The sequence below is a fragment of the Neofelis nebulosa genome, chromosome 5, assembly GCF_028018385.1.
Source record: "Neofelis nebulosa isolate mNeoNeb1 chromosome 5, mNeoNeb1.pri, whole genome shotgun sequence".
Taxonomy (NCBI): Eukaryota; Metazoa; Chordata; class Mammalia; order Carnivora; family Felidae; genus Neofelis; species Neofelis nebulosa.
Genome location: NC_080786.1, coordinates 84,485,875 through 84,511,876, shown reverse-complemented (window position 1 = coordinate 84,511,876; position 26,002 = coordinate 84,485,875). Strand labels below are relative to the sequence as shown.

General features: G+C 41.2%; 2 protein-coding genes across 7 annotated transcripts in view; one reads left to right on the top strand and one right to left on the bottom strand.

Annotated features, from left to right (window-relative positions):
* OPA1 (OPA1 mitochondrial dynamin like GTPase) overlaps nt 1-2,383 on the bottom strand; it is an 86,041-nt gene extending 83,658 nt beyond the window's left edge. Inside the window, exon 1 of one of the 6 annotated variants that reach the window (XR_009262098.1) lies at nt 2,163-2,383. Coding sequence is in view for 4 of the 6 variants with exons in the window: in XM_058730870.1 (XP_058586853.1) it covers nt 2,163-2,194 (32 nt within the window). In the remaining 2 variants the exon portion in view is untranslated. The remainder of the gene's footprint in view (nt 1-2,162) is intronic. The other 5 variants (XR_009262097.1, XM_058730870.1, XM_058730872.1 and 2 more) reach the window with 5 other exon arrangements.
* The window catches only part of LOC131512343 (probable cation-transporting ATPase 13A4), a 155,598-nt gene continuing 131,240 nt past the window's right edge, over nt 1,645-26,002 (top strand). Inside the window, exons 1-2 of the mRNA XM_058730867.1 lie at nt 1,645-1,990; nt 22,496-22,829. The gene's annotated coding sequence lies outside the window, so the exon portion shown is untranslated. The remainder of the gene's footprint in view (nt 1,991-22,495; nt 22,830-26,002) is intronic.

Genomic DNA, 26,002 nt, shown 5'->3' with positions numbered 1-26,002 from the left:
TGCCCCCAGGATGAACAATCTGCCAGGGAGGAGCTAAAGCTCATGTGTGTGTGGGGTGCAGGGCAGGGAAGGTCTGGGAAGAAAAGAAAAAGAGGATACCTACAAACACAGAGAAATCAGATTGTCCCAACAGTCTGTATTCCGTGTTCGTTGACAAAGGATGCCAGAAAAAAATGTGGTAGTGCCTTTACAGTTCTGAAGGAAAAGTATTTTGAATACAGACTTCTACATTTGGCCAAAGTGAAAATCAAATGTGATGCAAAGCAAGCTCCTCTGCTGCCCCCGAAACCATCTATTCTCTCTCCTCTACCATCTCTTTTAACTTATGCATCATTTCCTAATACATAATTCTCTTTTCAACAAGTTTACACAAATATTTATTGCACCTAAATATGGGAGTATGTATTTAGATATGTATGTCAAAAAATGTTTATGTTCCCATCTGTTTAAGAATGGGAATTCAGGGGCACCTGGGTGGCTCAGTCAGTTAAGGGTCTGACTTCAGTTCAGGTCATGACTTCACAGTTTTTGGGTTCCAGCCCCGTGTCGGGCTCTGTGCTGACAGCTCGGAACCTGGAGCCTGCCTCAGATTCTGTGTCTCCCTCTCTCTCTCTGCCCCTCCCCTGCTTGCACTTGGTCTCTCTCTCAAAAATAAACAAACATAAAAATTAAAAAAAAAAGAATGGAAATTTAAGTGTACTCCTTCATAACACGTATTCTTCTTTGCAGAAGAAATACAGCAAAAGACAAATTTCAGAGCTGAGGCTTCTAACTTTCCAGATCTCTACTTCTGCAGGGTAGCTAAACTGCACTATCAACATAAGACACTTTTAAGCCATGACTTTGCAGAGTCTATAGTAACTTTAGAAATAATTTACCCCAACAACATCCACAAACAAATATATCAGTTATTAATTAGTTGTTGTTAAGGTCAATTTTTAAAGTTTTCCTACATATCTTAATTGTTCCAATGAAGTATGCTATTTTTGGCAAAGTCTTTTCTCTTTTATTTAAATAAAATTAGATAGGTTTCTCCAGGAAACAGTGAAGAGTAGAAATAAAAAAGTAGGAAATAACCTACCGCAGTTATCAAGGGCTATGGGTTTACTCAGAAACTCAAATTCCATTAAATTAGAAATAACTATTCACTTATTCTAATGGACTGTAACTGTTGTATGTTATCTGATTCTAAATATAGACTCAAATTAACCTTTATAAAACAAATGGATTCCATTCCTTATAAACACTATAAATTACCTACACTATTTAAACAACGTTCTGAAAAAAATTCAAGACAGGTGTTTGGAGGCTAATTCAGGAAAACCAAGTTTTCCCAACCTTAATTGATGCATATTACTTCTTCTCAAAAGCCTGCAACAATGAGTTAAGCCTGAAAGTATCTAAGGTTATTAGAACACAAATATGTGTCAAGATAAAGTCAAATTTAAATCTCTTCAAAATGCCCGTAGTAACCCACAGAAATGAAAAAACTCCTATGATTTTCCACTTAGGATTAAACGAGGCCAGGGCAAAAATAAGTGTGATTAGAAAGCTGGTGCTATATTCACCACTTCGCATCCAAAGCAAGCCTTTCTCCCTAACACTGAAAAGCTGCTATTAACAGGGTATCTCTAATCACCACCTCGGCCACCATTTGCGTCACTGCTTCAGATCTGACTCCAAAGCAAGTCTAGTCTGCGGACGAAGGCAAGAGGCAGAGTCCTCTTTACCCTAGCAGAAGGCAGAGTACCTGCAGGAGCAAGGCACACCTGGTGTGGAGGCAGAAGAAAAAGAGTTAAGAGGGACACGGCGAGGGGAGGGAGAGGGCAGAAACAAGAAGCAACCAGAGACAGAGATAACAGCGAGGGCAGAAAGGTGAAAGAGGACAGGGACAGAAGGACAGCAGAGAAGGCCAAGACTGAAAGGAGCCCAGAATCTTCTGGCGGCACAGAAACAGGCACAAGGGCCGGTACTGCAGCCGGGACTTCAGGTAAGCCCAGTCAGGGCTCCTGTAACTACGGGTCCTCAAAAATATCCCGGAATCCTCCAACCGCCCTCCGCCTGGCCTGAGAGTTAGGTGCACATTCTGGAGGTAGTGATGGGATAACCCGGTTTTCCGGAGGCCCCCCAAATAACGGGGCCAGGTCTGAGCCCGCACTTACCAGGCCACGGCGGCTCGGCGTAGTCGCCACATCCCGCCGGCGAGGAGGTCACACGGGCGCCGAGAGGGCCACGCCGGAGCCCCTGTGTCAGCTCCAGTCCGGCCCCTGCTCCAGGAGTGACCCAGGAAGAGGCCCTCGGCAACAAGGGCACAGAGCAGCTACTGCGGCCTTCCCAATGGCGCATGGACTTCCGCGAGAGCCCGCCCGGCACCCGTACTCTGTCCGTCAGGAAAATAAGCACCACCCCCGCCACCCTTCCTAGGAGGGCAGCACAAACGGTCCGTGGAGGATTAGTGACTGCGCTCAGAGCCTCCAGAGGAGACAGCCGCATTCCGCCTCCCACCACCCCTTCCCTCCTTCTTTGTTTCCGGGTTGGAGTTACGAAATTGAGTTTCCCAGGTCAAAGATTTGGAGAGGTGAGGGGTTGAGAGTTGGGCAGGGACTGGCAGGGTGCCGGGCGAGGAAACCGGATTGATAAATTCTCTCTGGGTGGCTGCCAATTTAAGAAAATGTAGGTATTTACGGAGCTTGGAGGAGCCTAGCGAGTACAAAATGAATACAGTAATAGTGTAATAGAATAATGAAAACCAACGGTTGCCCCACTCTTTTGTTCGGTGTCTTTGTTTATAAAACACTCTCAGAACAATCTTGGGAGGCAAGAGGAGTCATGGACTAAGTGCTTTAGAATCTCTGAAGGTCGGATCTGAGACGGGCTCCGATGAATTAGACCAGCTGTGGGTTTGCAATAAGCTTGAGCAGTTTATAAAGGCATCACAAATGATTTTGTTTGCTCTTTAACTGACTTTCGTCTGACTTGAACTCATTTGTTGAAATGGCTTGCGTAAAGGCTTCCAACAATTCCATATTGTCAGTGGACACTGGACTTCTCAGCATTCAGCTCAGAAGCCTGGGTGCTCAGCGGTCTCCTTCTTTGTTGGCTTCCCTCTCCTGGTTTTCAGGACATAACATTCTCCTTTTCTGCTCCCCATTCTCCTTTGCTGGCTCCTCTCCCAAAAACTCTCCGTGTAAGAGGGTCCCAGATTTCAGAGATCCTGGGTCCCTTTCCTTCTCTATCTTCATTTTCTCCCTAAGTAATCGAATCAATTCTAGGACTTTAAATACGTTTTCCCCTTACTACTCTTGTCATTTTATGAGGAAACTGGGGCCCATAAAAGGGATGTGACCTGTGAAACGTAATGAAGTTATTTAGTGGCAAAACCAGGACTAAAATCAAAGGGCCCCCTCTTCACTTCAAGAGCACCCCCCCATACACAAAATATTGAAAAATTCCTTTTTCCTTAGTCATCAGAATCCTAAGTCAGTATCCATCCATTCACAACAAAGCCAAGTAAGTAGACCTAGCCATTAGCAGGAAACTTCCCAAATGCAGGACTCCAGGATTTTCTTTATTATATTTATTGTGGTAACTGTTTTAGTGACAGGTACAGAAAGGAACTTGCTATACTGACCTACGCAAACTAGCTTTTTCCGGGATTGTAGAGTTGTGCAAAAATTCCTTTGTTACTGTTGCTTCCTAGTTGTTTTAGAAAAAAATAAGAGAAACCAAACAGTGGTAACCTCTTTCATGTATGGGTTATCTTTACATTTCACAAGGCCCTTTTTTTTCAGTTCTACTTCTAGGCCTTTATCCCACTGAATCATTCCCACATGTGCAAAGACATACATGTGATGTTTATGTTTGCCTTGCATGTAATAATGAAAGGTTGGAGGGGGCGCCTGGGTGGCTCAGTCAGTTGAGCGACTGAATTCAGCTCAGGTCATGGTCTTGCAGTTTGTGAGTTCGAGCCCTGCATCAGGCTCTGTGCTAACAAGCAGCTCAGAGCCTGGAGCCTGTTTCTGATTCTGTATCTCTCTCTCTCTCTCTCTCTCTCCCTCTCTCCCCCTCTCCCCTGCTCATGCTCTGTCTCTCAAAAATAAATGTTAAAAAAAAATAAAAAATAAATGAAAGGTTGGAATCAACATTGTTAAAAGATAAATTGAGGCATCTTAAAAATTGTAAGATGTTATTTGATCAAAAATTGATTTGAATTCAGCAGTGTCGAGCCAGAAGTGGTTAGGAATGCTGCATCAACAGGAGTCAGTGGCAAGACTGACTATATCAAGAAGAAAGGGAAGCAAAACAAGGAAATTATTTGATTGGCTTTAGCTTTATGTGGTTGCCTTATTTGGGAAAGCCTCATTGGCTGTGATTGGTTGCCTTAGGTATGCTTTCTTAACCTTAATGTATTTATAAGCTTTAGGTTTTGGTTTGCTTAGTAGGCTGCCAAGGCGTTAGAACCAAATTGGTCTATATATTCAGCCCATTCTCAACATAATTTCAGCAGGCACATATTGTAGAAATTAACAAACTATTCTAAAACAAGGAACGAAACTAGAGTATTTACAACTATTTGACTTCAAGGCTTACTATTATAATCAAGACAGTATAGTATTGGGATAAGAAGAAACAGATCAAGGGACCAAAATAGAGGGTTCAGAAATAGACCTCCATTTGTACAGTCAATTGTTTTTTGACAAAAGCACCAAAGCAGTTCAATAAAGATGGAAGTTGTTTCAATAAATGATGCTAGAACAATTGGATATCTATGTGGAAAAGAATATACCCTACACATGCTGTACATAAAATTTAATATAAATTTATATCATATACAAAAACTAGTATATACACAAAAGTTGTATACGCTGGGACATATCCCTAAAAGTAAAAATAAAAAGCTCTAAAGCTTTTGAAGAAAATAAAAAATATCTTTGCAACTTGGGAGTAGACAAAGATTTCTTATGTCACAGAAAGTAATACCACAAAATAATAAAATTAATAAATTTGGACTTCATCAAACTAAAATACTTCTGCTAATGAACTAACACCACTGATATAATTTAACAGACAAGCATCACATTGGGAGAAAACATTTTTTAAATATATGTCTGACAAAGTATACATATCCAGAATATATAAGAAATTTTTGGAGCACCTGGGTGGCTCAGTCGTTTAAGCATCTGACTTTACCCCAGGTCATGATCTTGCAGTCTGTTAGTTTGAGCCCCGCCTCGGGTTCTGTGCTGACAGTCAGCTTGGAGCCTGCTTTGGATTCTGTGTCTCTCTCTCTCTGCCCCTCCCCTGCTCTCTCTCTCTCTCTCTTTCTCTCTCAAAAATAAGTAAATGTTTCAAAAAATGAAAAAAATCTCACAACTCAGTAATAAGATAAACAGCCTGCTATCATCTGAATGTTTGTATCATCCCCCTACCCCTGCCATATTCCTATGTTGAAATCCTAATGTCCATAATGTGTTGGAATTAGTGACCTTTGGGAGGCCTTAAATTATGTGAGTGGAGCCCTCATGAATGAGATTAGCAACCTAAAGGAGACCCCATATGGCTTTCTAACTTCTCCACCATGTGAAGTTCCAGCAAAAAAAATTTATGAACCAGAAAGAGGCTCTCACTGACCAGAACAAGACATATATATATAAAATCTCCAACCTCCACACCAGGTGTATGTGTATATATATATATACCTCTATATCTTCTTTTGTGTAGTGCTTGCTTCAATTTTTAACTGGGTTATGTCTTAGTCCATTTGTGCTGCTATAACAAAATACCATAAACTGGGTAGCTTATAAAGAACAGAAATTTCTCACAGTTCTGCAGGTTGGGAAGTACAAGATCGAGGTGCCAATTACATATATATAACATATATATGTTATTATATATATATAATCCCCAATGAACATATACAGTGTTCAATGTTATTAGTCATCCAGGAAATGCAAATTAAAACCACAATGAGATACCACTGTATCTTCACTAAAACTGCTAAAATTAAAAAGACTTTAGGCGAGGATGTGAGCCAACCAGAACTCTCAGGCACTGCTGATGGAAATGTAAGATGGTATGAGCACTTTGGAAGAATGTTTGGCAGTTTCTTACAAAGTTAAACATACAGCTCCCCGTTTGTCTAGCAATTCCAGTCTTAAAATTTATCTAAGAGACATAAAACACAGGTGCACAAATAAGATTGTATAAAAATGTATATAGCAGCTTTGTTCACAATAGCCAAGAACTAGAACCAAACCAAATGTGCATCAACAAAAAATAGATAAACAAACTTGTACAAGGAAATACTACTCAACCCAAACAGGGAAGAGCTACTGGATTTGTAACGACATGAATGAGTCTAACAGACATGTTGAAATCAAAAGAGGATGTTCCATTTATGGGAAAATGGATGTTGGAAGTGGGAAAGCAACATTGGGAAACTTTTTAGGAATACAGAGATAGATATTCATATGCTAGGGGTCTGAATGGCTTGTATGTATCTGTTTAGCATAATGTACAGCTGAGGCATCTGGTGGCTCAGTCAGTTGAGCACCCAACTTCGGCTTAGCTTATGATTTCACAGTTCGTGAGTTCGAGCCCCTGACATCACTGCTGTCAGCGCAGAGTCTGCTTTGGATCCTGTGTCCCTTTCTCTCTGCTCCTCCCCCTCTCTCTACTCCTCCCCCACTTGTGCTCTCTCTCTCTCTCTCTCTCTCTCTCTCTCTCTCTCTCTTTCTTGAAAATAAATAAACATTTTAAAAATGTACAGCTAGGATTTGTGTATTCCAAGTTTCAAGTATGTGTACATGCATTTTATATACATCTCTAAGTTGATTGACTAGGGAGGGTTGAAGTAGGTGGAAATTAGATGGAACAAGAGTGACCAAATGTGGATAATTATGGGAGCCGGATGGTAGGTCCACGAGGGCTCCTCGTACTTGTCTGTTCACCTTGTACGTATTAGAAAGTTTTCATCAAAATAGCTGTAAAATGTATCACATACTTCTTGTGAAAATGATTCAGGAAGGAAATAAAATGCATTTCACTTTCTTGTTTTGTGGGTGTGAGAGGGAAGAGCAAAGGAGGAGTATGGAAGGCAGGCTGTGTGCTATGTAGAATTTATTCCAGCTCTCTGTGTTTCCTATTGCTGCTGTAATAAACTACCCCAAATGTAATGGCTTAAAACAAAACAAACTTATTTTCTTCCTGTTCTAGAGGCCAGAAATAAGATATGGTTTCACTGAGCTAAAAGCACAATATCCACAGTGCTGCTGCTTTTTTGGGAGCTCTCAGGGAGAAGTTGTTTTTTGTTTGTTGGTTGGTTTGTTTGTTTGTTTTGCCTTTTCCAGCTTTTAGAGGCTGTCCACATTCCTTGGCTTCTGGTTCACTTCCATCTTCAAAGCTAGCAATAGCTGGTTAAATCTTTGGAACATCATATCCCTTTAACACTTACTCTCCTACCTCTCTCTTCCACATTTAGGGACGCTTGTGGTTTCATTGGGCCCATCCAGATAATCTGGGATGATCTTTCTATTGTATTTTATTTATTTTTTAATGTTTATTTCTTTTTGAGAGACAGAGATGGCATGAGTGGGGCACGGGCAGAGAGAAGGAGAGAGAGCATTCCAAGCAGGCTCCACACTGTCAACACAGAGCCCGATGTGGGGCTTGAACCCACGAAACTGTGAGATCAGGACCTGAGCCAAAACCAAGAGCCAGACGCTTAACCGACTGAGCCACCCAGTTGCCCCCAGTCTTCCTGTTTTAAAGTGAACTGGTTAGCGACCTTAATTCCATCTGAATTCTTTTTTTTCTTTATAATTTTTTTTTTTTTTTTTTTAGCGTTTATTTATTTTTGAGACAGAGAGAGACAGAGCATGAATGGGGAAGGGTCAGAGAGAGAGGGAGACACAGCATCTGAAACAGGCTCCAGGCTCCAAGCTGTCAGCACAGAGCCCGACACGGGGCTCGAACTCATGGACCGTGATATCATGACCTGAGCCGAAGTCGGACACTCAACCAACTGAGCCACCCAGGCACCCCCCATCTGAATTCTTAATTCTCCTTTGCCATATTCACAGGTTCCAAGGATTCAGATGCAGACTTCTTTGTGGGAGGCTTTATTCTGCCTACCTCACAGCTCCATTTAAATTCTTTTGACCAATCTCTCTCTCTGATACTAAGGAGTGTGTGTATGTGTGTTGTTGGTGTGTGTGAGTGTGAGTTATCCAGTTTATGCAGCTCAGCCACATCAGAAATAGCTGTAGTTTCAAAATTATACTTCTCTAATCTTTGTTCTTCATATTCATCATTTTCTTTGTTTTAATGACTTTTATACCTTTGTCCTTTCTAAGAAGAAATCTCAAGTCTGCACTACATGTCACAAATTTCATTTGCTACAGTAGCACTTTTGCCTTCTAAGTAATTTCTAAAGTTATTTCTGCATTGTAAACCTTGAAATATTTCCTCTCACTTATCTTTATTGCTTTCTGTGCCTGTATCTTAGAGGCCAAGATTTGTCATCATATTAAAGATGCAAAATTATTGTCTAAAATTTTTCCTGTCCCTATAGTGAACAAACTCCTAGACAACAAATTCATGGATGTGATCTTCCTCTGGATCTTTCTATTATAATGACTGCTATGATGACTATTACCCAGCGGACACCCATTTAATGTGCTAGACACTAGGCTGCCATTTACCTATAACATATCCTTCCGGTTTTCACAGGCTTCATCTTTTCTTTTTCTTCCCTGTTCTTCTAAGGTCAAGGGGTTTACTTTGTTTTATGTAGCAAAGGAAGTATTGACTGATGACTATAATCTTTAATTCTGCTGTGTAGGTCTTATGCTTAGTGGTTATCCCTCTTTGAATCTGGCTAGAGGTTTTTGTCATATTTTTGTTGAGTTTTCACAAGTATTTTAATTATTAAGAAAAAAAAAAACCGCACCAAGGACTACTAAAATACCTTATTGGCTAAGAAAGTATGGCTCCATTGTAGATACTCAAACTGAAGACATGCCTCAGCCCTACACACTCCTGAGGTGAGGTAAAGTTTTAAATTGAATTTATGTTGTTTTTCCAGACTTCTCTTTTCCTTCCACCATTGAAAGAGTAGACAGCTTTTGTAATTTCTTCACATCAGGGAGGTTAGCAGGAAGGTAGTGTGGGGGAATTCAAAGGCTGTTTTGCTGAAAGCTTTCTATGAAAGCTTAAGCCTGTGTTGGAATTTTGCTAGGAGCCTAGGAGTAGAGAGAGGGCCTTGGAGAAGCAAAAGTTGGAGGGTGGAGATTCCTAGAGGCCAGAAAGAGGAGAATGTTCTCCCCTAACTACCCTCCCTGTACATGGAAGAGATTAAGACCTCTGAGCGTTCACAGCCCCCCAGAAGATTTCACCTAAGCATGATCAGAAACCGCAAATCCATCAGATTCAAAAGGATCATGAAGACTAGGAATCTGGGGGGACTCCAGAGGTTACCTATGACCACTAATTAGAAAAAGAACTATTTTCTATGCACATGGTTATCTATGACCAGTATATCCATGTGGTGGAAATATCGTATGATAGTGTGCTGCATATCTCTTTCCAACCCTGCATTCATTGACATTAGTTATTGTGGCAGTATTTACACCATAGAAGTCAGCAAACACTACCAATCAGGGCTTGATTTATTATTTTGCTGATTGTTTAAGCTTAAGAAAGTTATGAAAAAACAGTAATACTATGGGTTAAATTTAAATTTTTTTTTTTAACGTTTATTCATTTTTGAGAGACAGAGAGAGACAGAGCATGAGCGGGCAAGGGGCAGAGAGAGGGAGACACAGAATCTGAAGCAGGCTCCAGGCTCTGTGCTGTCAGCACAGAGCCCACGCAGGGCTCAAACTCACGAACTGCAAGGTCATGACCTGAGCTGAAGTTGGACACTCAACCGACTGAGCCACCCAGGCACCCCTACTATGGGTTACATTTAGAAGTGTGTTGTATCTGTGGCTATTTCATTGTGAAGAGCACAGAAAACTGAGGAAATATCCTTCCAGTATTTAAAACATTTTAACTGATTCAGTAAAGAAGTCATGCACATTATCATGAATTATTTAAGTGCTCACATATGCCTTTGTTGTTTCATTTTCCTCGTATTAATGTGTAGGCAAATAGCAACCAATATTCATGTCAGATTTCAACTCATAGGTCAATAATGTGAGCAACTTCTTTGCTGAGTAGATAGCAATCAAAATAATCAAGCATTTATTCCTAGTCAAACGTATCGTAAACTTGCATAAATATGCGTAATTTTTTTGTAAAGCTAATTAAACATTTAGTAGCATACCACTGGTATGCATATGCATGCTTAAGCAATACACCAGTTGTTTTCTTCAATCTGTTTCCATCTTTCCATCACTGAAAACTTTTGCCATTTAGTTTTTAGTTTGTTTTGAAGTTTCCTATGTCTCTGACCACTTATATGCCATCTCATTTTTTGGGGCCACTGCCATAACCAGAGCCTGCAGAAGTATTGCTCTCTTCCACTCCCCGGGTTCTGAGGCTTTCTCCCTCCTGCTTGGAGGTGTTTTTGATCCCACTTTGGAACATTTGCTTTTTGCTTCCTTTTTAGACTAAAAATATATCCTCTACTTCCACCATGTTCCCAAACTTAGCCTGTGTGAGAAATAAAATACATCTTAGGCCCTTAAGTAATTTTGCATGGCAATCCATTCTAGGAGTACCTGTACAAACTCCTCCCCAGCTTGCTAGTGCCTTCCTCAGCTAGAGTAGACTGAACCATGTGCCTCGCAGAGGGATCCCACATCCTTGCTGTTCATTGTTGCAAGCTGTTGATAGCCTCCTTACTTTCTCATACTTTGAGTGGTCCTTCCTTTGCAGTGGGGAGGGCCAAGGTGAGCAGTTGAGGCAGTAGCTTGCCACAAGTGCTCTAATCGTAATGTAACTCACGAACACCATCAGGCAAGTGAGCTCTACCATCTCCTGGTCTGGAGACCTGCCTACACCGTGATGGTGCCGGCATTTAGAAAAGGCAAAATGATTCATTCACCTGTTTATTCCAGTTAGGAGCAATGACAGGAGTGCGTAACACCCAAGGAGTTCTTAACAAGCAGGGCTGGATTTATGTCTTTACAGAAAACAAATAGAAATTAGAACTCCTTCCTTTGCTTCCTTTGTTTGCTGTTTTGTTTCTTCCTTGGGGATGGGTGAGATTTAGAGAAGCAGAAGGGTGGGGGGAAGAAATGCTGGAAGGATGTGTGTGGTGAACTTGGGGTTCAATGACTATTTTAGGCTTGTACTTCCACATGATTCTATTACCATGACATCATAATATGTGCTAATGTGTCTATTTCATTCTAGAAAAAGCTAGTATATGTAAGGCATTTAGAGCTGTGCAAGGTATATAGTAAGCACTTATTAATTGTATTAGTTGAAGTAGGATGGGCTATGTTGCTTTAGAAAATAGACTTCCAAATCTCAAGGACTTAATCCCATACAGAGCTATTTCCTTCTCACATAGCAATCTGATTTATGATGGGGGGAGGGGAGCTTTCCTGAAGAATAGAGACTCAGACCTGCAGCTTGCTTCCTGCTTGAACCTATACCATCTGAAACATATAGCCTTCAAGGTCACTTTGGAGGGCCCAGAGTGTTGTCTGGGATAATTGCTAAGGACTAAAATAGAAATAACGTGAAAGGGACCACTCTGAGAGTGGGCAATAGGTCAAAGATTACTTCTGCCCACATTTGATTGGCCAGAACCTAGTCATATGGCCCACTTAACCACAAGTAAAGCTGGGAACCACAGAGGAGCACATGGAGAACTGTGCAGACTGCCTGCTTTTGCCATTATGAGCATTAGCTATAACGACAACACCAATAATAGTAATCTTATTTTTCTCCAATGATAGCATTATTATTCTCCAAGAATGGAGTATTTTCTTCTGTTATGTTTGCTATCTATATTTCTATTGAACTCAGAGTTTTAGATTACTTTGTAACTTATGCCATCTGTTTCTAAGATACCACGAAACTTATCTTTATTTTGTCCATAATGGGAGAGTAACCTAATTTTATTTTATTCTCCATATCAAGAGAGCCACCTTACTGACAGCAATTGAATTTCCTAGAAACCAACTAAACAGGGCTCAGAGTTAAAATTCAGTCAATATAAAGAAATGAAGTATTTATCACACACCTGAGTATGCAGTCTGAGACTGATTCCTACCCCCTCAAAATATACACTCTATGCAGAGATACTGAAAGAGATTGAAGTAATCTCAACTTTTAGGACCATTCCATGAGCCTGTTAATGAGGTCTGGCCATTTTAAGAGCACTGAAAAAAAAAAAAGAAAAAAGTTTCTTGTGAGCTACAGCCTTCCATATGTTAGGTTGCAGCTTAGAGATCTGGTGGAGAAAGGGTTGCACTTGGTAATCTTATGTATCAACCAAAAAGCATGAGAAAGACTGTGTTCTAGTCCTCACCCTCTGGTTCTTTTAGGACACTGAGTTTAAGGCTTCCAGTTCTGCCAATGGGCAGTGTAGACAATGTGATTTCCGTTTTGTATTTTTATGAGTTCAGAGAAATATATTAATTTTCTCAAGGTCACAAGGTAAACTGGAAGTGTATGGTATATTTAGGGCTCAATATGCAAACCATTTTTCTGGGAGAATAATGGGAGAGAAAACTGGAAAATAGGTTCAGAGCAGATCATAGAGTGGTTTGAAGATGTCCACTTGTGTTTTGGATATTTTTCTTTTGGCAAAAGGACTTATGTGCAACTTCCTTGCAAGGAAGCACCATGATCCAGATGGTGCTTTATGGAGATTAATCTACCAGTGGGAGAAGGGTTGGTTAAAGGTGGGAAGCAAAAAACAGAGAGCCTACTTAGGAGGAAATAGTAATTATCCCAATGTGGTCTGACTTAGATTATGGTTATAGGGTCAAAGATGGAAATTAAAATTTAAGCCTAAGTGCAGCATTTTCATTTTCTATTTAAGACTGAAAGATGTTTATATGCTTTTAAAATGAACTTTTTTGATGTCATGTTTCTCTTTCTTTTCCTCTTATTTTTTTAAAAGATTTTCCCTTGGGGCGCCTGGGTGGCGCAGTCGGTTAAGCGTCCGACTTCAGCCAGGTCACGATCTCGCGGTCCGTGAGTTCGAGCCCCGCGTCAGGCTCTGAGCTGATGGCTCAGAGCCTGGAGCCTGTTTCCGATTCTGTGTCTCCCTCTCTCTCTCTGCCCCTCCCCCGTTCATGCTCTGTCTCTCTCTGTCCCAAAAATAAATAAAAAACGTTGAAAAAAAAAAAGATTTTCCCCCTATTTAATCTGCTGTGTTTCATCCCACTGAATTTTCAGCCCACATAAGATCATTTAAGTAGCACTTCATTAGGAATGATAAAGACATTGGGAGAAGCCAGGATGCTTTCAACCAACATTTCCATCATCTATCATCTGGCTTGATAAGTAGCACTTCCAATGTGAGGCATCAGGGTGTTCTTCAACTTCAACAAAGAATGATCTCTGGGCAGGAGCCCTGGTGTATCACATCCAATGCTGTCTCCTTACTAACCTTTAACATCTGAAGACCTGCCACCAGGGCATTTTGATCGACTAATAGACATTTACCAGTGTGTTAAATGATGTGATAAAGGATGCAAATCAACAGCCAGATGAAGAGATGCCTAGGGCGACATGTGGGAAAAGGGTGCAAGTTTTCTTGCCCTCTCCAGGCCGCCACTCTCCCCATATCTCCACGTGTTCACCAATCTGGCAGCTCCTCTCCTTTCCTCTTTTGAAATATCCATTCTGTCTGATGGCTTTTACATCCATACTTCCTTCATTCCATCAGTGGCCCTGCCAGCTGTCAGAAGACTGAAATCTTCATGGACCCATTCTGGAGTTTTCTTTTCTTATGTTATGTTATGTTATGTTGTGTTATGTTATGTTATGTTATGTTATGTTATGTTATGTTATGTTATGTTATGTTATGTTATGTTATTTTTAGAGAGAGAAGTGGGGGGAGAGGGGCAAAGAGAGAGAGAGAGAATCCCAAGCAGGCTCCACACTCAGTGCAGAGACCAATGTAGGGGCTTGATCCGATGACAGTGGGATAATAACCTGAACCAAAATCAAGAGTCATATGCCCAACCCAAGCCACCCAGGCACTCCTGGAGTTTTCTTCTAGGAGTTGTTCTTTTCTCCAACCATTCTAATGATTCTTTGATCTGCCCTCTATTACTTAATAAATTCCTTTTCTGCTCACTTTTCCTAGAGGCTGTTTCTGCTACTTCCAAATAAGAGCCATTACTGATTCATTTGTTAAATTTGATGTAACCTGGACGTTAACTAGAACTACCCTGCCCTGATGATTTAGATAAAATTGATTCAAACTACATTCAATAGGTTGCGGAAAGTCCAATGTCTTCTCCAAGATTTCTACACATTCTACAGGAGATCTAGGTTCTCATGGACACATCTGACTCAGTCTTTTGCTTCCTCTAAATCAGGATTTCTCAACCTTGACATTTTAGGCTGGACAATTCTTTCTTGTGGGTGGCTGTCTTGCACATTGGAGGAATTTGGCAGCATTCCTGGCTGCTGCCCACTTGATGCTAGCAGTTACTCTGTCCTAGTTATGATCATCAAAAGTGTCTCCAGACATTACTAAATGTTGCCCGGGGGGCAAAATCACTCCTACTTCAGAACCACTATCCTAAATTAGTTTAGTGTAGGCACTGACACCTATTGTCCCTGTTGTCACCAACTCAACGTAGGCATGGTACTCAAACTTTTTTCTTAATTTCCACCATTTTTTTTTAAGTCACAAAAGGTACCTCTACTGGTAGAAAATATGATGGAAGTTCTGGGGAAATTGAGAGATTTTCATCATGAGTATGCAACCAATAAGAATTTGTTAGGTGCCCATATTCTTAAAAACTTCTCTTGGTCATTTTGTCTAGCCTCTGGCCACATTGCTTGCCCCTCCTTGGTTTCTCTTCCCTTATCTCTCTTTACCTTGTCTATTCTCTGTTCTTCCCTACTTGCATATTTGTGTCCATTTTCAATTCAGTGGTTTAGTTATATTATTTTACTTCTCTGTACCAACTCATCTCCTTAGGGTCTTATTTTCCACCCCTAATGGTGAATTGAGGTATTTTTCAGAACAAAAAGGCACCTCTCCCATAGTAATTCTGTAACCTATTATGATAATTAAAATGGAATCGTGTTGCAGTTCTCACTGACAAGCTCCCTGTATGTAGCCACAGTAGTATTAACCCCTTTCACGGGAAGAAAGCTATTCTCATTATCTACTGCAGCATAACAACTGACCAAAACTTAGTGGCTTAAAATAACAACCATTACATCATATCTCTCTTCAAATGGCATATCCACGTGGTTAGTTTGGATTCCTCCAGCAGGCTATGCCTGGACTAGTTCACTTTTTACATGGTGGCTCAGGGCTCCTGGAGGAAGGGCTTTATGTACCAAGAAGAGAGAGCTGCCAGTGTCTTAAGCCTTGAGCCTTCAGTGTCCCTTTTCACATATGGGTCAAAGTAGTCACAGAGCCTGTCAGATTCAAGTCAAAGTGTTGTATCTTTATTTTACAACAAATTTTGATGTTACTCCTTCATGCCAGTTACCCTCTTCCCCACCCAGGACCCCTCCAAAGTTCCATTCCATCAGACTCAGACTTGAGATCTAGGTTTTTGATGCATCAAATAACTAAAAAAAAGAGCCAAGAGAGCCTGGTGCTCTGAAAGCTGAGGAACAGATGGACCTCAAGAAGATCAAGTAACAGAGATGAGGAGAGGAGAGCTTTGGCTGTGGCCAATGGAAGACTTGGGTCCCCTACTCTCACTCCTTCACTGTGATGGTGATGCTGGGAGCCAGAGACCTTGTTTATTTCCCTTATTATATATGTTTCTTTTCCTGATGACACAGCACATGTTTCTTCTAGAAATTCAGTAAATATGAAATTATAATAAAAAAGAAAATGTAATGCATAGATAACCCCTGAAACCTTGCATTGAATTGATTTCTGTATTCTTTATATAAACATGAATACTTACAGATGCATGTATATATGAGCATATGTGTATACATATTTATTCCTTTTTACTCCCGTGCTTCCTCTGATTGTTCAATCACCAGCAAGACGTGTGTGTGTGTGTGTGTGTGTGTGTGTGCACTCAGGGTAAGGTCACAGCAGGAATGTGAAGAGAAAGGAAGGAGACAATTATCAGTATTTACATTTTCTAAATAGAACTTGACATTCCTGGAAGAGACATTACTTAGAGAAAAAAGATTTCTGAGTCTCCAAGTTTGCCTTTGGGGACAAAAGCTCAATTTTATCTTTGTAAATAATAGACTTTGGAAGCATGAGTGATGTAGGAGTCAATTTTCCTGCCGTGGATTTGATAGAAATGTCACAGCTGAGCAAGGAGAGATTTGGGAGGAATGATGGAGTTTGGTGTTGGTCTAGGTCTCACGGACACTCCCATACTTTGCAGAATAATGGAAGTCCTACAGTGGTGGGGCTGGGACCTCAAGCAGAGGACTATATACTGATTGCCAGGGAAATCTGAGGGGAGAGTGATAATGGCACAGAAGTCTCTCGTGCTCACACATCACAGCAGTAATGAAGAAATGAGCAAAACAAGGCAAGTCTAGCTGGAGAGCTCACCCCACGTTGCCTGTGGCCAAGGAGGCTTGGGAAAGTGCCCTGGGGTTTCATTTGCTCCAAAGGTGTAGAGAAGGACCAAGAGAAGTCAGAGACAACTCTTGATGGAGCCACAAGTGTCTCAGTGGAGGCAAGCCCACCACGTGCAAATCACCAGATAAACAAAGACAAGTGATGGCTCAACCTATGCCAGTGACAGAGGGTGAGGAAGGACTGGCCTTTCCTCGCTGTGTGCTGCCACAATCCAGTGGACAGAGGGGCCAATCTAATGGATGGAGGAGGGAAGCGGTAGATCCCTTAAATGATTGTTTAAACACAAAGCGCTGAAGAAAACCCTGGTGTGATTGAGCTACCTCATAGCTAACCAGATCCATTTTTGTCCATCAAGCAAAATGAAGGATTAAAGCAAAAATCAAGTTGAGATTTAAACAAAAATAGTTACATTTTCTTCACACTGTGACCTGAGAAGTATGTGTCATTGTTTGTTTGTGTGTGTGTGTGTGTGTATACATGGTCATCTCTATTATTCCCTGAAGTTTTGATCACACTGTTGATGGAGTTTTACTAAACATTATATCATGAACAATTTAACCATGTCATTAAATATTCTTAGGAATGCCCTTATTGCATGCATAATAAGTCCAGTATACAGATACAGTGTTCCTTCCTTCCCTTTCCTTCCTTTCCTCCACAACTACCCCATTGTGAAACACTTACTTTGTTTCAAATTGTTCATTGTTAAATGTAACATTTTTTAAAAATGTTTTAAATCTTTTTCTGTAACTTGCATTAATTTCCTGTGGAACAGTTTCCAAAAGTGAATTTAAGGAGTGCAGGTACATAAATATCGTTAAGTCTTCTCATTCACATTGTCAAACTGCCCCCCCCCCACCACCTAACTTTGCCTTTTATATTCCCACCAGACAGTTCCTTCACACAAATGTGTCTTTTCTCAGAGACTACTCAGGAAGGTAAAGTTCTGTGTAAGTGTTACAAAGTGGGGTATGGTCCCAGCAGATTAAAGGCCCTGAGTATATTTTGACTCTTGTCTGGACTTCGAAACATCAAAAGTGAGTAGCGTTCTAGACTGTCCTTTGCCACTGAAAGTATATAAAATGTTAAGCCACTAGAGGGCAGAGTTATCTCACTAAACCAAGGGGGTTTTTTTGTTTGTTTTTGTAGAGCCCAAGCCAGTTCATAACATCAACCTACATCAAAATCTTGACATTGCCGTCAAGGCGGCTTCAATTATTTTAACAAAGTGACAAACAGAGGCAGGGATGCTTTAAATTTAAACCAGGCAGTTCCCAATTACTGTAATAAACACATTATAGTCACACTGCTTCTTAAAGACTGAACTTTTAATTTTTTTTTTAGTTTATTCATTTATTTATTTATTTATTTATTTTGAGAGAGAGAGAGAGAGAGAGAGAGAGAGAGAATGCGAGTGGAGGAGGGGCAGAGAGAGAGGGAGAGAGAAAGAATCCAAAGCAGGCTCCATGCTAACAGCATGGAGCGCAACGGGGGCCTTGAATTCATCATGACCTGCGCAGAAATCAAGGTCAGATACTTAACTGACTGAGCCACCCAGGAGCCCCTGAAGTTTTAATTTTAGAATAGTTTTCAATTTACAGAAAAATTGTGAAGATAGTACAGACTTCCCATATGCCCCAAACCCAGTTCTTCCTATTGTTAACCTCTTGAGAATTGTACATTTATTACAACTAAGGGACCGATATTGACATATTACTATTAAGTAAAGTCTATATACAGATTATCTTAGTTTTAACCAATGTTCTTTATTTGTTCCAGGAAACCACATTATATTTAGTTGTTACGGTCTCCTTAGGCTCCTCTTGGCTGTGACCTTTTCTCAAACTTTCCTTGTTTTTGAGGACCTTGACAGCTTTGAGGAGTACTGGGCAGGTATTTTGTAGAATGTCCTTCTACTGGGATTTGTCTGAGGTTTTTCTCATTGTTCGACCAGAATTATGAGTTTAGGGGAGAAATATCACAGAGGTAAAGGGGCATGTTCATCTCATCATGCTGAGGGCGCATACTACCAACATGAATTGTCACTGTTGATGTTGACTTCCATCACCTGGCTGAGGGAGAGTGTGTCAGGATTCTCCACTACTCAGTTACTCTTTTTTTCCTCTTTCTATACTGCACTCTTTGGCAGGAAGTCGCTATGTGCAGACTACACATGAGTGGAGAGCTATGTAACCCTGCCTGGGGCAGGGGGGCAGTATCTACATAAATTATTTGGATTCTTCTGTGTAGGAGAGGTCTCTCTTCTCCCCTATTTATTTATTTACTCTATCCTTTATTGACATCAGTGTGGATTCATGGATGTCAATTTTATGTGTTGGGTTATAATCCAAATCCAATTTTTATATTTTCTTGCTTAGATTATTTTAGCTTTGGCCATTGGGGGGGGGGGGTGGTATTCAGTTGCTTCAGTACCTTCTTGATATATCTCCACCATTGTTTGGTTTGGTTTTGTTTTTGAGCACTTCCTTACCTTCTAGCACTCTAAGAGTCTCCAGGCTCATCTTGTTTATTTGCTGCCCTAGTCCTAAAATCAGTCATTTTTCCAAGGAACCCTGGATCTTTTTATTGGAAAATGGTATTGGAAACAAAGATCTGAGTGCTAGGTTTATGTTCTCTCATGTACACATCTTGTACACTTCTATTCTTCCAACAGCACTGTGAAGCTATTAGACCTGTTTTATAGATGAGCAATCTTTGCAGCCTTGCACAGGCTCCCCCACTTAGCTGTAGAGCCTGGCTAATGTCTGGATTTGGGGTGACTACAAATTCATGTTCTTTCACTATGCCCAAGAAATAATGGTTAAGTGGAGTGTCCATTATTGCGTGCAATTGGATGAATAATTTTGCCTTTACTTTTATTATTTTCTCCAGAGAGAGAAGCTGCTTTTGTCATGGAATCAATTGTTTGCCAAAGCTCTTGGGTGGTGCTTCAGGTGCTCCCATTTTTACCAAGCACACACACCACTGCGGACCTAGGATCTCAGACTGCCTTGCCCAGGCTGGTGTGATCAGAGGAAGGGGAGTCACCGGAGGACCCCAGGGAGGCTATGAACAGGACCAGGGCCAATCGGGTTTGGGAGAGGCAGGGACTGGAGGGGAGAAAAGAAACAGAGCACATTACAGAAATGAAACATTCTGGAAGAAGGAAGCATCCTAGAGGAATGGAGAAGGGCTACTGCATGGTAGCAAAATCTCCATTTTCTTGGGCAGTTCGGGGAGTTCAGTGCATCCTTAATGAGGATTCATTTCCTGCCACCAAGTGAAGTGCACAGCTTCTTTATGTCTTTTCTGTGCAATTGGAATAAACTTGCATTACATTTCCTTGGGAGTAATATTAACTCCATATCCTTGGGAGTAATATTAACTTCTAGCTCATTGGCCCCTTCAGGGAGAATGATATTGTGAAACTCTCCACTTGGTCTGTTGTAGAGGTTAAGTAGACATTAAAGAAGTTATGCTATAGCAAAATCTATGTTTAATAAAATTATTTTTTTCTGATTATGACATTAGAGTATGTTTATTGTGAAATAATAGATGATACAAATAATTTAATAAAGCAAAAATACCGCTCAGAGATATTCACTGTTAGGGTTTTGTTCTGCTTCTTTTTTTTTTTTTTCTTTTCTTTTTTTTTTTTTTTCTCCTTGTCTATACATCCATGGATAATATTGGGCTTGTGTTGCATATAAAATTTTGCATCTTGCTTTTCACTTAATATTCCATTACCTTTCCCATGTTATTAAATATTCCTAAAGATATGACATCTGATAGATGCATTATCCTCCATAACATTGGATATATTCAGTTAGAACTATACGCTGTGATGAATTTTTTACATATTCATTTTGAATATAGCCAAAAGTATTCCCTCTGGAACAATTTCTAGAAGTGGAATAGATTTCTAGAAGTGGTGAGAATGAAAAGCGTCTACCTCATAGAGTTGATGACAGGAATATGAAGGGAGGTGAGTTACCTTACACCAGAGTTTGGTATAGGCAAGCATTCAATGAATGTTGACGTTGCCATTATAAATATATTCTTCTTGATAAATACTAGAAAATAGTCTTCCAGAAAACTTTTCATTCTTAACGTGAGCATGTTATCAAATACTTTAATAGTAACTGAAATTATTGTAAACCATAACATTAGGCTTTGTGAATGACCTGGGATAAGAGATGGGGTCTTGGCCAAAGGGGTTGAAGAAATTAGCAGATCTCCCAAAGAGTCGGTTGGAGGGGTGAGAAAGATCTTGGAAAGGAGTGGTGAGACAAATATCACCAGTGGATCTAATGGGAGTGAGACCAGGTCTCATGCTGGAATGCTGGGTGTGCACATGTAGGTGTGTGCATGCATGTGTGTGTGTGTGTGTGTGTGTGTGTGTGTGTGTGTGTGTGAGAGAGAGAGAGAGAGAGAGAGAGACATTGTGACATTGGTTTTGGGCTGCATACCCAGGAGCAGTCACAGATTATTGAGGATATAATATAAGCTAAATGGGGTCACCAGTGCTTTGAGGAGGGAGGCAGGCCAGCTGCTGTCCAGAACATGGAATGTTTAGTTGTAGAGAATGTATAAGCTGGAGACCATCTGTTCTATCACAAGGGTTATAAAGGACAAAGCAAAGAAGAACCTGGAGATTCAAAATTAAAGATAATCACTAAAGTAGTAAATTCTAATAAATGAAACTGGAATTTAAGGCAGTAGCAAAAAAGAGTAGGTTAAGAAACAAAGGCAAGTGATTGTTTCCAAAGAACCACGGTCTAAAACACATCTATGTTACCAGGAGGGGAAGGAAGCACTTTGACTCCTTCCCATCCTCACCTGCAAGGGCTTGTGGTTTGAAAACTCAAGCATTCCCTCCTAGACTACCCTCACCTCATTACCTCACATATGTTCAATCATGACACCCTCGTGACCTGTCTTAACTCTGTGCTGGGCAGTATTACATGCTTTACAGTGTACAAAGATGGGGCAAATATCAGTTCTATTGTACAGATGAGGAAACTGAGCCTCAAGGCAGAGAAGAGACCCTTGTTCAAGGGCACGTGATGAAAGAAAAAGAGACAGGAAGTGGATGTGGTTCCCACCTTCTCTTCCAAAATAATTGACTATTTCATAGCCTTTAATGTGCAAGCTCCCAGCCGCCAGATGCCAGCAGAGTGCCAGCTGGGGAAGGTGACCTGTGCTGGGAGGGACGTAGCACAGGAGGGAGAGAAGAAGAAGGCTGGGACACCTTGTGACAGACTGGAGCTTCTGAGTCCTTCCCATGCCAAGATAATATGGCTCTGAATTTCTCTTATTTAAAAGGCTGGGTGGGACGCCTGGGTGGCTCAGTCGGTTGAGCATCCAACTCTTGGTTTCAGCTTAGGTCATGATCCCAAGATTTGTGGGATAGAGGCCTGCCTAGGGCTTCATGCTAAAGGAAGGAACCTGCTTGGGATTCTTTCTCCCTCTCTCCCTCTGCCCCTCCCCCCTCAAAATAAATGAATAAACTTAAATGAATGAAATGAATAAAAAATAAAAAAAAACAAAAGCCTGGGGTTGCCTTGTTAGACAGTGACACTTGCAGAGGTCGGCTATGATCTTCCTGTTTTCCGTGATCTCTGATGGCCTTTCAAAGACCCTGGGAAACCCAGGACTGCAAAACTGCCCTCCCTTATATTAAACTACCCCTTCCAACATTAAGAACTTTGCAGAAGTCAGAGCACCCAATAACAACAGCAGTATTTACCTCATACTGACTCTTCTCTCTCCTAGCTTCTTGTCAACTCCAAGATAAGAGGTCAAGGAATCTGTTCTCAATCATACTGACCAGAAGTGGCAAGGCAATAAGCGGAGCCCAAGCTATGTGACATCAAGGCTAATACTCTTTTAGTTTATTGACTTATAGTTGAATTACTATCAATTGAACATATGTAATGTGCAAAATATGTCAGGGACACACCCGTGAAGACATCGCCACAATCAAGAGGACTGAAGCCCTTGCTCTCAAGCAGCTTCGACTTGTAGTATCAAGCCCATCCTTCTACTGGAAGAGCAGTCAGACATTTGAAGAGACCCACTGTGCTTTTGAAATGTCCTGTTCCTCAAGGTAAGCACCACCCTAAGTTTCCGCAAATGCATTTCATAGTACCCAGGGGAGTTTCTTTTATCAGCTTGTTAACCCTCCCATAGGGATATTGCCTAGGTAATTGGATACTTGGATGATTCTCCAGTCTGTCAAAAGTCATGCAAGCTTTTGTCCTGAAGCCCATAGGCTGGGACCAGGCCTGCAAGGGGCAGCCATTGGTGCCCAATGCAAGCCCTGGGTAGGCAGATGGGCCAGGGTTGGGAGGTCTCCAGGTTAGCAGATGCTGCTTTGAATGCTCTTGTGCTGGTGGGCTCACACCCTACAAGTAAGCAATCAATCTGTAGATGTGTTTATTTTAGAAAGACAAATAAAAACATTTGAATTGTCTTTTTCCTCCATTTTCACATATATAGGGAAGACAAAATTCACAAGTACAACTTCATGTTCAACTTCTACTAAATATATATATATGTATATATTTACTTATTTATTGCTTATTTATTTTTGAGAGAGATACACACATGGAGCACGAGTGGGGGAGGAGCAGGGAGAGAGGGAGACACAGAATCCGAAGAAGGCTCCAGGCTCCCCTGAATATATATTTAGGCACCCCTAAAATATATGTGTGTGTGTGTGTGTGTGTGTGTTTGTATGTATTTACATATATATTTTTTAATGTTTTTATTTTATTTTTTGGAGAGAGAGAGAGAGACCAAGCATGAGCAGGGGAGGAGCAGAGAGCAAGGGAGACACAGAATCAGAAGCAGGTTCCAGGCTCCAAGCTGTCAGCACAAAGCCCATCGCAGGGCTACAACCTACAAACTGTGAGATTATGATCTGAGCTGAAGTTGGACGCTTAACTGACTGAGTACTTTCAAATTTTTAGTATCTTTAAAAATAATTTTATAAGTTTTCTGACACTAGGCTGGGCATGTACATGTTATCTTACATATCCTTACTACATCCCGTAGAATAGAGTAGTAATATTCCATTTCACAGGTGAAAAACTGAAGCATAGGGTAGGTAAGTAAGCTGGCAACTTTTCCACTGCTATTAAATGGTAGAGCCATAATATACAGTGTGTGATCTAAGGCTAGATCTGGTTTCAGTGCATCAAGGATTTGGGGCGGGGGGTGGCAGAGGGAAATGGGGATCAGTGACTTAAATCCCAAGTCCAAGGACTCCTTTGATTTAATACCCTTAAATACACCCCATCACCCCCACATACATATGTTTTGTGCTGTTATAGAAATGGGATAATGTTCTACACAGTATTCTGTAACTTAACTTTGCAGGTATGTATCATAGACAGCTTGCCATGATTATACACCTAGCTTATTCTTTTATTCTCCTTTTTTTTTTTTTTAAAGTAATGCAAGTATAATATAACCTATAGTTGTCAAACCTTGTGTTTCTTCTCCCAGGGACTCTGGTATGGTAGGTCTGGGTTTGGACCAAGGTTTGTGGAGTGACTGACAGCCACCACTGTTTTAAAAAACTTCTGCTGTTCTAAGCCGCCTCCTGAAGAGTGGATGAGAAATAAACAGAGCAACAACAAGACACACAACCAGCCAGATACAAGGGTCCTGGGGCCAAAGAGAGACACAGAGGAAGGGGGAGACGACCGGGCTCAAGTCCCAGGGCAGAGAGAAGTGTAGTAAGACTCCTGTGGCCCACGCAGAAAAGAGGGTTTCACAGGGACTTGCAAAGGAGGGAAGTGCCAAGACAGGGACAGCTCCCATCCCCCTCTGAGAGACCGGAGATTAGGCTGGAGGCTGGAGGATTTAGCTCAAAGTTGCATTTGCATGGCAAACGCAGTGTTTACTCGGTTGTTAATTTGAGGTCTTTGGCAGAGTTAATGGAGGCTTGAGGGAGAGCTCAAAAACCTCAGCCCCCTCAGATGCCACACTAATGGGAGTGGGGGTGTCTGAGTACTAGGGGTGCCTTATTTCCGCTTTCCATTCTCTTTTTTCACCAGGAAATAATATTTCCCATTACCCATTTGCTTAGGGCATTGAAAGACATGTGTAATATGGACAAATCAAAGCTCTGAACTTCATTAGTCTTCTCCCAAAATGTCATGGGTTGATCTACTTGAGGGTCTCCTAAGTTCTGTGCGGCTTCTTACTTGTTGATGAGAGCAATAACTAAGCATAAAATGGATATCAGGCAGGAGGGAAACAGAGAGGCCTGATAGCCAGTCCCAGCTTTGTCTCTCTCTTTCCATCTCCAGCCGGGATCCGTTCTTGATTCCCACCAGGTGGCCAGCCCTGTGTCTGGGTCATTCTGGGGCCAGGGTGGAGGTCCTGAACCCTGCTCAGGCTGGCTCGTCAGTGCTCAGCAATATCACACTCCTTACCAGTCTGACCAGAGATGGTGCCCTGATACTTCTAATTGGGCTCCTACTTCATTCCTAAGTCTAGGTTCCAAGTCCCTGTCTGGCCACTCATATTTAGCCCAGATCCTTCCTAAAAGTAAGGACTAGTCTTTCTCTTGCCACGCTCTTGGTATTGGAACCTGGCCTCAGACACAAAGTCTCTGGTTGGGACTGGCCACTAGAGGACGGACTCCAGGAGCCAGCTTCCTACTGTCTGGATTTCCAGGTATCACCTCCCCCATGTTCCTCATAGCTGGACTCCAACAGCTTGTTGGAAATGTTCCACTTCTGTTTTATGTCCCTCCCCCCACTTCCTTGGCCAACTGCTCTCTTGAGCTGTAAGCAAAGATTGACATAAGTTTCAGTTGCTGGCTAGATTAAACTTCCTTTGTTAGCTCCTGCAATTTCATCAGTTTCCCAAGTGCAGCTTTTTTTTTTTAACCCAGTAGGTATATCCAATGCCATGTCCCAATCCCTCTCTATCCTGCCCAAGTGATGGGAAACACCCTACAATTCTGTGATATGGCCATAGCCTTATACAACTGGTGGGTCCTTGGAATTTTCTATTTAAATCAAGCTTTTCAAATGAAATTCTCTTTTAAATATTCTAGAGAGAATGTTTCAAATATCTGACTCTGGTTCTTTTACGGAAGGTGGACAGCAATATGGTGCTATGTGACGTACATTATACAAAACTTAAGTCCCTGAGTTGAATCCCATCTTGCATATTGTAACCTTGGACACGTCATTATACAGTCTTCCTGGAACTTTTTCTTCACCCAAGAAACAATGAGGGTCATTTAGTAATGTCTAAGGC